Raw genomic sequence first — 12020 nt, forward strand, 5'->3', positions numbered from 1 at the left:
CAGGGTCGCCCAGCTTTACCAGGAAACACTGGGTACATGCCAGTAATACCCTGCACAGGATGCCAGTCTTTTACAGGGCTTCGACCACCTCTTCCCCTTTAGACATAGCCAATCGTGACTGTCTAGAGGTCCAGCCAGCTGATAGCACCGCTGAGATTTTTCCTGCACCACTCAATATTTATTACAGGTGTCCACATACTTTTGGTCATTTAGCGTGTGTACATTTAAGTGGCCACTTTATTCATGAGCTACTCTTAATGTCCAAAGCCATGCAGGAGTAGTGCAAGGCCTTCCCTAAACTGTTGCTGCTTAAAAATACACACATATACGAAAGTAAATTCAAAAAAGTTGGGACAGGGGGTAGAATGCAATAAAAACAGTATGCAGTGATATTTCATTGGGCGTGCTTACAACGGTTTTTGGACCATTTTGAATTGAATGCAGGTCCAAATGTCCCAACTTTTGTGGAATTGGGTTTGCAGACAGAACCAGGGGGCGATTAGAATTCCCCAAATCTAAATCTATAAAGAGCTGGTGGCTAAATAAACACCGTCATTAAAATTCCCCGGGAACGATTCGTCCTCGAGTGTGTTTATGGATCAAACGGAGGAGCTGCAGGTGTGAAAGCTGAATTCCAGACGGAGGAACGTCGGGCAGCGCCAGCTTTACCCCGTTTTAAATACCTCCACCCTGAGGAAACCCTCCACTTACACTGGCGCAGAGGAACAAAAATTGCAGCCGAGGTTTTAATCCACGTCCTCCAAACATCATCTGTGGACGTCGTCTCAAAGCAACTTTACTGAACCCAGGACCAAAACCAGCTGATGAGGAGAGGAACCTTAAAAGGAACCGGACTCAGTGAATTCCAGTGTGGTACCGTGATGCCACCTGTGCAACAAGTCCAGTGGTGAAAGTTCCTCACTACTTAATATTCCACAGTCGACTGTCAGTGCTATTATAACAAAGTGGAAGCGATTGGGAACGACAGCAACTCAGCCACCAAGTGTTACCACGTAAAATGACAGAGCGGGTCAGCGGATGCTGAGGAACATAGTGCGCAGATGTCACCAACTTTCTGCAGAGTCCATCACTACAGACCTCCAAACTTCATGTGGCCTTCAGATCAGCTCAGGAACAGTGTGTAGAGCTTCATGGAATGTGTTTCCATGGCCGAGAAGCTGCATCCAAGCGCAATGCACAGCGTCGGATGCAGTGGTGTAAATCACGCCGCCACTGGACTCTAGAGCAGTGGAGACGTGTTCTCTGGAGTGACGAGTCTGGGTTTGGCGGTTGCCAGGGGAACGGTACCTGTCTGACTGCATTGTGCCGAGTGTAAAGTGTGGTGGAGGGGGGATTATGGTGTGGGGGTGTTTTTCAGGAGTCGGGCTCGGCCCCTTAGTTCCAGTGAAAGGAACTCTTAATGCTTCAGCACACCAAGAGATTTTGGACAATTTCATGCTCCCAACTTTGTGGGAACAGTTTGGGGATGGCCCCTTCCTGTTCCAACATGACTGCGCACCAGTGCACAAAGCACAAGGTCCATAAAGACGTGGATGAGCCAGTTTGGTGTGGAAGAACTTGACTGGCCTGCACCTCAACCCGATAGAACACCTTTGGGATGAATTAGAGCGGACACTGTGAGCCGGGCCTTCTCGTCCAACATCAGTGTCTGACCTCACAAATGCGCTTCTGGAAGAACGGTCAAAGATTCCCATAAACACACTCCTAAACCTTGTGGAAAGCCTTCCCAGAAGAGTTGAAGCTGTTATAGCTGCAAAGGGTGGCGACATCATATTAAACCCTGTGGATTAAGAATGGGAGTCACTCAAGTTCATATGTGTGTGAAGGCAGACGAGCGAATACTTTTGGGAATGTAGTGTATCTCCGGATCTTGAACCGGTTCCGTTCAGGCTTCTTAGAACCTCGGTGCTGTACAGAGAACCGACACACGTTTGCAACCGTTTGTATTAGAACCATCAGCAGAGGGCGCTGTAGAACACACAAAGGAAACGGTTCCAGTTTGGAAGTTCGGAACCTACCACGTTCCATTTCTTTTTAGTGACCACGTCATCATAAGCAGAGCCACCACGGGTCCGGAACCTACCCGGGGGAACACAGGTCACCGAGAAGGAACCATTTACCTACTCACACCCAGAGCATGATCTACAGAGTGGATATCCACAATCCACCCACTGGCATGCTTTTTGCAAGGTGGGCGGAAACCCCACTAGCCCAAGGAAACCATCCATGTTCATCCGTGTCCGTTAGAAGAGGTTGCAAGAATAAGAAATGGACTTCAGACCTAGGTTGCCAGGTTTTAACCAGGTTCACAGCATATTGACAGACCTGGCAACCCTACTTCCAATGTAAGCCCATGTATTCAAATATGAGACGCATTCTACACGGTGTAGGAGCCCCCACCACCGGCCTGAACGACTGACTCATAATAGTGTGGGCTAGCCCACTACCTCAGGGATCCAGGGTTCGAATCCCCAGCGATGCTACTGGCAGGTCATTAGGGCCCCGCAATAGATTGGTGACCTGTCAGGTGTGTTACTGCATTGAACCCAGTGGTTCCAAAGGGGGCGGAACCTGTTGTGACCCCGACCAAATATGAAAATAAGGTGAAACACCATTTACGCCAGACTCTGATCCTTACCAGAAATCAAAATGTATCTACAACTGTCCAGTCTGCCCAGATAGGTGAGCCTGTGCCCACTGTAGCCTCAGGTTTCTGTTCTTGGCTGAAGGAAACAGCGCTCTGAGATGTTTTGCTCAACATGGTGGCAAATAGTGGTCATTTGGGCTACCGTAGCCTTTCTGTTCGCCAGTCTGGCTGTTTCCTTACGACCACCCTCATAAACGAGGCAATTCTGCCTACAGGACTGCCGCTCACTGGACACTTTTTTGTTTGTTTTTGCACTTTTTGCTACAAACTCTGGTAGAAGGCTTCTGTTTATTTATTTAAATTTTAATGCCATGTTTAACACATTGGTGTCATTTAATGGCAGTAATAGGTATTATGTATGTCTCTTCATATTTTGGTCCATATTTTATGTTCATTTTTATTTTTATGGTTGCAAGGTGGGTTAAAAGTCTTCTCGTGTTGTCTTGTGTGAGAGTCTCTTTGATAGTTTCTGGCATGTGTGCTTGTTCTCTTTCTTTAGTGTATTTTGGGCATTCTATCAAGATGTGTTTTATTGATACAGGTGTTTGGCAGGTTTCACAGGTTGGGGGGTTTTCTCCTTTTATCAGGTGTTGGTGGGTTATTCTGGAGTGGCCGATTCAGCACCTCGTGTATATGACCTGGTCTATGCGTCGTCCATGGTGGATTCTTGGCTTGGCATTAACGTTTGGGTGTATTTCATACAGTTTATTGGTGAGCTGGGCTGTCCAGTTTGGTGAGCCTGTGCCCACTGTTGCTTCAGGTTTATGTTCTTGGAAGGAAAAGGTGCTCTGAGATGTTTTTATGCTCAGCCTGGTTGTAAAAACTGCAAGCAACATTTTCCAATCTGCAACTCTCCAGTTTGTCCAGTTTGGTGAGCCTGTGCCCACTGTAGCCTCAGGTTTCTGATCTTGGCTGAAGGAAACAGCGCTCTGAGATGTTTTTATGCTCAACATTGTTGTGAAAAGTGGTCATCAGGGCTACTGTAGCCTTTCTGTTTGCCAGTCTGGCTGTTCTCGTATGACCACCCTCATCGACGAGGCATTTCTGCCTACAGGACTGCCGCTCACTAGATGCTTTTTTGTTTGTTTTTTCACTTTTTGCTGCAAACCTTAGGGACTGTTGTCCAATAGATTAGCACATTCTGATTTACTCAAACCAACTCATGAGTCACAACAGAGAAAGAGAGATAGAGTATTATTTAGGTGGTGGATCATTCTCAGCACTGCAGTGACACTGACATGGTGGTGGTGTGTTAGTGTGTGTTGTGCTGGCATGAGTGGATCAGACACAGCAGCGCTGCTGGAGTTTTTAAACACCTCACTGTCACTGCTGGACTGAGAATAGTCCACCAACCAAAAACATCCAGCCAACAGCGCCCCGTGGGCAGCGTCCTGTGACCACCGATGAAGGTCTAGAAGATGACCGACTCAAACAGCAGCAATAGATGAGCGATCGTCTCTGACTTTACATCTACAAGGTGGACCGACTAGGTAGGAGTGTCTAACAGAGTGGACAGTGAGTGGACACTCATACCAGCACAATACACACTAACACACCACCACGTCAGTGTCACTGCAGTGCTGAGAATGATCCACCACCTAAATAATACCTGCTCTGTGGTGGTCCAGTGGGGGTCCTGACCACTGAAGATCAGGGTGAAAGGGGGCTAACAAAGCATGCAGAGAAACAGATGGACTACAGTCAGTAATTGTAGAACTACAAAGTGCTTCTATATGGTAAGTGGAGCTGATTAAATGGACAGTGAGTGTAGAAACAAGGAGGTGGTTTTAATGTTATGGCTGTAATGTTTACAAATGTTTACGCCACCTTTGCGCAAAACTGAACTTCGAGCACATTATCGAACTTTTCTGGAGGCTGTTTGATCTGAAACCGCGATAAAAATCTGTATTTAAAACCGATTCACCGTTGCGGGAGAACAGGACTGAAGAGCTGGTTTGCGCTCCCTGCGGAAACACTGTTGCGCTATAAGTTTGCGCAACCACAAACAAGCCATTTGCATACGGGACAACCTGATGAAGATGATGGTGGTGGTGGTGATGATGGGGAAGATCCGACCTACCTTGCAGGTTCTGCACTCGGATGTCGCTGATCTGACCGATCAGTTCCTCCCGTTCGAACCAGTCCCTCCACTCCTGACCGGCCATGATGAAGCAGCTCGGTTCCTCTGCAGCTGGTCCCAGTAGTCTCCTTTAAACCCGTCCTAAATTCCACTGGGAGGGCATCGCGGCGGCTGCGGGGGTAAATCCTGCTCCAGTTCACTGCAGATGTGCTGCTGCTGGTTCCAGTTTGCGCATGATGATGATGATGAAGGTGCGGGGGTTCCTGCGGTGGTTCCTCAGCGTTCCGTGTGTGTGTGTGTGTGTGATGATAGTGAAGGAAGTGCCGTGGAAGCAGCACCTGGCTCACATTTCCCCACTTTCTCCAGGAACGCCTTCTCCCGGGGTTGCCAGATTGTATGCATCAGGGTTGCCAGATTGGGCTTACGATGCATTTACATTTTCAGCATTTGGCAGACGCACTTTGTCGTTCTACAATTACTGACTGTAGTCCATCTGTTTCACTACATGTTTTTGTAACCTGCTTTCACCCTGTTCTTCAATGGTCAGGACCCCCACAGGACCACCACAGAGCAGGTATTATTTAGGTGGTGGATCATTCTCAGCACTGCAGTGACACTGACATGGTGGTGGTGTGTTAGTGTGTGTTGTGCTGGTATGAGTGGATCAGACACAGCAGTGTCCACTCACTGTCCACTCTATTAGACACTCCTACTTAGTCGGTCCACCTTGTAGATGTAAAGTCAGAGACGATCGCTCATCTATTGCTGCTGTTTGAGTCGGTCGTCTTCTAGACCTTCATCAGCAATCACACGCTGCCCACGGGGCGCTGTTGGCTGGATATTTTTGGTTGGTTGACTATTCTCAGTCCAGCAGTGACAGTGAGGTGTTTAAAAACTCCAGCAGCGCTGCTGTGTCTGATCCACTCATACCAGCACAACACACACTAACACACCACCACCATGTCAGTGTTACTGCAGTGCTGAGAATGATTAGGGTTAAAGGCCTTGCTCAAGGGCCCAACCGGTAAAACCTGGCAGTGAAGGGACTTGAACCTACTCCAGTACTTTTACAGCTGAGCTACCACTACCACTGCATAACGTGTGTGATCTTACAATTTCTATACGTCCTTTAAAGATGTACGATTGTGTAGATGTCACACAACTCCAGAAACCTAGGTTTGATCCTCACCCGATAGTCTAAATCAGGTGGAACACTACAGGTTTTCAGCCTCTATTAACCATCATAAACGATCATTTTGATATGTAGTGATCAACTACATCAACAGTTTTATCCTGATCAGGGTTGTGGTGGGTCCAGTTCCACCTGGAAACACTAGGTTCAAAGCAGGAATACCTTAGAAAGAATGTTATTCCATGACAGGGCTTTGACCACCCTGCTTAGACACCACCCAAACATGTCTGTGTAGATGCCCAGATGGCTGATAGCTCCACTAAGATTGGAACCCGGGTCTCCGGAGTCCTGCTTGATATGTAATGTACAAATAAATACATAAGACCGCTCCAAAAAACTAGTTTTATTGTTTGTAGGAATAATATTCTGGTTGTGTTTTCCAGCCCTCTTCATAAAACATGCCAGTAGGTGGACTGGCTACTCTAGTAAAGGAATGAGTGAGTGAGTTTGTGTTGGCCTGACACCTTGTGTCAAATATATTGTAGATCATCATTATGAATTTGTATATAAATGTTTCATATTGTTATAGTCCTGCATGCTGTAGTAAAGGTTTTATCCTGGTCAGGGTCACAGTGCAAGCAGTGCGAACCTCTGACAGGGTGGCACTCCAATAATCAATCAACTCTGCACTCATGATATGTCACTCATTCACACCTAGTGACACATAAGAGTAGTCAATCCACCTACTGGTATGTAAGAAGGTGGAGGGAATCTGAAGTAACTAAAGTACACACACATTTAACATAATTACTGACTGTGATCAGAGACCAGAATCAAACCCAGGTCACTGAAACTCTGGAGCTGTGCAACACCCACACTACCTGCTGTACCGCAGTGCCTCCCAAATCAGTCCAGTAAAAACAACACACGTTACTTACAAAAAGGAGCAGAATATGTGTGATCTGGCAACCCAGAGCACTGCAGTATTCCTGTGGGATTGTGAAACTCTGAACACAGCCTGCAGACCTGCTTCACCGGGTTGCCAGATTGCACAAAATCCTCCACTTGTGTTTTTTTAACTGGGTGCCCTGAGAAAATGGCCTCGTTCTGTCAGAGGACTTGTGATCCACCAGGTTGCCATGACAACTCAGTGCCTTGACCTTTGACCTGGCTAATTTCGTTCAGATGTGTGCGGGTCAGTCAGACGAGGGATATTTTAGATCTTTCACATCCATTACTGCTTGAGTAAGGCTGGCATGCATTCATTCATCTGGTTGTTTTTACAAGCTGCTTCATTCTGATCAGGGTTGCAGTGGGTACAACGTCATCTGGAAAAACTGAGCACAAGGTAGGAATACATACAGGACAGGGGCACCAGTGTAATGTAGGGAAACACACTCACAGATTCACGTACCTACTCACACCTAGAGGACATTTAAATTTGTTTAATTTAAGTTTGTTTGTTTGGATTTTAACGTCATGTTTTACACTTTAGTTACATTCAAACACAGTCATGGACAATTTAGTATCTCCAGTTAACCTGACTGCATGTTTTTGGACTGTGGGAGGAAACCGGAGCACCCGGAGGAAACCCACGCAGACACAGGATCGAACCCAGGACCTTCTTGCTGTGAGGCGACAGTGCTACCCACTGAGCCACCGTGCCGCTTGCCATTTAAATGTGCCATTCCACCTTCTGCATGATTTTGGAAGGTGAAAGACAATCAGATTAAACCAAAGTTAAGCATGGAAAGCAGACAATAATAATAATAAACAAAAAATTACAATAAGTATAACAAATAATTACCAAAAATTATCATCATCATTAATACTAATGATAATAATAATAATAATAGTAACTATAATAGTAATAATAATAGTAATAATAATAGTAATAATAATAATAATAACAGTAATAATATGAATAATAATAATAATAATAATAATATTAATAACAATATTAATAATAATAATAATCATAGTAATAATAATAATAATAACAGTAATAATACAAATAATAATAATATTAATAACAATATTAATAATAATAATAATAATAGTAATAATAATAATAACAAAAAATTAGAATAAGTAATACACATAATTATTATTAATACTGATAATAATAACAATAATAATAATAATAGTAATAATAATAATAATAGTAGTAATAATAATAATAATAACAAAAAATTTGAATAAGTATTACACATAATTACCAAAAATGATCATTATCATTAATACTGATAATAATAATAATAACAAAAATAATAATAATAACAAAAATATTAATAAAAAATGACAAAAATATGTTAATAATAATTAAAAACAATAACATAAATAGCAATAATAAACAAACATATAAATATGATAATAAAAAATAATAACATGCACAACAACAACAACAATAATAATAATAAAAATATTAATTAAGAATTACAAAAAAATGTTGGTAATAATACAGAACAATAACATCAACAACAATGATAATAATAATATGATAATAAACATAAATTATATATAATAATAAAAATAATATAAAATTAACGATAACAACAATAGTAATAATAATAACAATAATAGTAATAATAATAATAATAATAATAATAATGAGAATTATAATTTTATTAAAATATTATTATTATAAATATTATTATTATTGTTATTATTATGCAGAACCAAAAAATATTAATGATATTATAAAAACAACAATTTGAATACACTGTGTCCTGGTCAAGATTGCGGTGGGTCTGATTCATTGGGTAAAAGACACGGGGAGAACATGCAAACTCCACAGCGCTGCCCACAATCCCTCCTCTAGACTAGATATGTAAAATAGTTTAAATAGTTATAGTTCTGAGCATTAGTAATGCATTTTTTATTTGAAGTTATATAATATTTTTCATTTCATCACATATTCAGGCCTCCTGCTCTCCGTTCTAAATCCTTTGGTGTACAGTAAACGTGATTTATGTTTGGAATAAGAACTGCAGGAAGTATTTTCAGCTCAGGCGGTTTTGCTTGATGCTGTTTGCTTTAGATGGAGTCGTACGTTTTACAGGGTGTGATTTGTTTTTATGGCACGCGGTGTTATGAAGCAGCATGACTCCAGAATTAAACATTTACTCAAACTGATAATTGTGGTGAGGAGTTTTATTTAACGAACGCGCTCGTCGTTCCTGAGGATTATATGGACGTAAACACTGGGATCAGGAGCAGCTTTAAAGATTCTTATTGCTTTCACAAGCAGGGATTTGTAAGTGTCAGTGTCGTAAAAGAAAACGTGTAGGTCAACATGTGCCATCAAAACAGCTCTGACCCGTCAAGACATTGACGCCATGAGACCTCTGACAAGTCCTGAAGGTGTCCTGGAGGTGTCCTGCTGTATCTGACACCAAGTTCTGTTAGTCTTGAGTTGGGGTCTCCATGGATGGACCTTGTTTGTTCAGCACATCCTACAGTTGCTTAATTAGGCTAAGATCTGAGGAATTTAGAGATATTTATCATGTTCCTCAAATCGTTCCTGAACAATGTCTGCAGTGCAGAGATGAGGACTCAAGTCTTTACTTCACACACAGCGACTTCAGACTCGACTCGGACTCGTTTCAAATGACTCGGACTCGACTCATGACTCATGAACAACAAGAGTCCCTAGCGTCAGCATGTGTTAACATTAGTTACGTGTGACAATTATATATAACACTCCGGCCTTCTTAACCCGCAACGCAGACAATGTGTAAATGTTCCAGCCAGCTTCCGGCGTAGTGATGAAGCGTGGCTCCCTACTCCCTACACAGTTTGAAGTTCACTTCATTAAACACCCCACAATAAGCAGGATCCACCAAAGGATCAGTCTGTACAAGCAATGATGCGTCATGAATAATTTGTCTTTTACCATCTACCGTGCATAATATTGTGAACAGATTTAAGAAATCCCTAAAACACCAGTCGATGTAGCACCAGCCCTGCCGTCACAGTTAAATGTGTGTGACCTGTTATCCTGCAGACTGCAATGTGTTAAAATCCATCATGCTAAGTACTTTGGAAAACTGTTGTCACTTAACACGGTCCGCTGCTGCATCAAGAAATGCAACCTGAAACTCTATTACACACAGAGAAAGCTGTACAGAAATGCCGGCATGTTCTCAGGGCCTGAGCTCATCTAATGGAACAAAAGACAAGTATAAAAGTGTGCTGTGGTCAGATAGAGGTGACGTTTTTTAGGTCCACTTCCTAAAAAGAGCAACTGTTGTTCTAGCCGAAAAGATCACTCAGGGTCACTATATTTTTGTTTCATTCGATTTTTAGAATGGGATGTCCAGCAAGCTTATAGTAATTTACATAAATTACAATATTAATGAGAATAATAATTATAGTAAATATATCAATAATAAATCATTTAAAAAATAATTAATTTAACAATAATGATAATAATAATAAAATTGAATTAATAATTTATAATAAAAAATAATAAGTAAATAGTAATAGTAAATTAATTAAATTAATAAGTTATAATAAAAATAATAAGTAAATAATAATAGTAAATTAATTATTAAATAAGTAAAAAAAAAAAATTATTAAATAATAAAATAATTAAATAAATCATTATTTTTAACAATTATAATAAAATAGAATTAATAATTTATAATCATTAATATTAAGTAAATAATATTAATAATAACATTATTATTATTTATAATTAAATTACAATATTAATGAGAATAATAATAGTAATTATAGCAAAAATAATTAAATAAATCATTAATTTTAACAATTATAATAATAATAAAATAGAATTAATAATTTAAAATAATTAATAAGTAAAAAAAATCTTATTAATAATAATAATAACAGTATTAAAATTAAATATTAAATTACAACATTAATGAGAATAATAATAGTAATTATAGCAAAAATGAATAATTAAATAAATAATTAATTTGAATAATAATAATAATAATAATAAAATAGAATTAATCATTTATAATAATTAATAATAAGCAAATAATATTATTAATAATAGTATAAACAATTATTAATATTAAATATTAGATTACAATAATAATGAGAATAATAATAGTAATTATAGCAAAAATAAATAATTAAATAAGTAATTATAACAATAATAGTAATAAAATAGAATTAATAATTTGGAATAATTAATAATAAGTAAATAATTATTATTAATAATAATAATATTATTATTATTTAATATTAAATTACAATATTAATGAGAATAATAATAGTAAATAAACAATAATAACAACTAAATAATAATAATAGAAATAGTAGTAGAATAATAATAAGAAAAATTATTATTATTATAGTAATAGGGTCACACGAACACAATGGATGCCCAAATACTTTTGGACAAGTAGTTTTGGAGTGGGGTGCCCAACAATCTCATCAGGGGGCGGCACACTTTTGGCCATGCTGTATTATGTCAATTGAATCACTGAAAAAAGCAAATTGGTTGAATACTTGTCCCCCCAACACCCCCTGATACGTCAATTAACTAGAAGTATTGCACCATTCTACAAAAGGTGACGTCTTCTCCTGGGAAGTCCATGAATATTTCAGCAAGACGACGCCAGGCCTGAGTGTACGGTGGTAAATGGTGTTCGGTATTTGTAGGAATCATAAATTCCTTGGAAACATAAAATGCTGATTGTACTGAACACGTACCATCATGAAGGACTGAACGTTTCACGTGGCTGTGCATTCTGCAGGTCCTCAGAGAGGCAGGAGTGTAACGCTGCAGAGAACACACAGGAGCACCAAAATCACATCATAACTCAGGAGTGTAACGCTGCAGAGAACACACAGGAGCACCAAAATCACATCATAACTCAGGAGTGTAACGCTGCAGAGAACACACAGGAACACCAAAATCACATCATAACTCAGGAGTGTAACACTGCAGAGAACACACAGGAGCACCAAAATCACATCATAACTCAGGAGTGTAACGCTGCAGAGAACACACAGGAGCACCAAAATCACATCATAACTCAGGAGTGTAACGCTGCAGAGGCAGAACACACAGGAGCACCAAAATCACATCATAACTCAGGAGTGTAACGCTGCAGAGAACACACAGGAGCACCAAAATCACATCATAACTCAGGAGTGTAACACTG

The 12020-nt window shown here is 40.1% G+C and overlaps 1 protein-coding gene across 1 annotated transcript in view; it reads right to left on the reverse strand.

The window, feature by feature from the left end:
• Positions 1–5050, reverse strand: part of LOC134325080 (calmin-like) — a 53827-nt gene extending 48777 nt beyond the window's left edge. The window contains exon 1 of the mRNA XM_063007108.1: positions 4749–5050. Coding sequence (XP_062863178.1) covers positions 4749–4833 — 85 coding nt within the window. The 5' untranslated portion in view covers positions 4834–5050. The remainder of the gene's footprint in view (positions 1–4748) is intronic.
• Between the last annotated feature and the right edge of the window lie 6970 nt (positions 5051–12020).

The sequence above is a fragment of the Trichomycterus rosablanca genome, chromosome 13 (assembly GCF_030014385.1).
Source record: "Trichomycterus rosablanca isolate fTriRos1 chromosome 13, fTriRos1.hap1, whole genome shotgun sequence".
Taxonomy (NCBI): domain Eukaryota; kingdom Metazoa; phylum Chordata; class Actinopteri; order Siluriformes; family Trichomycteridae; genus Trichomycterus; species Trichomycterus rosablanca.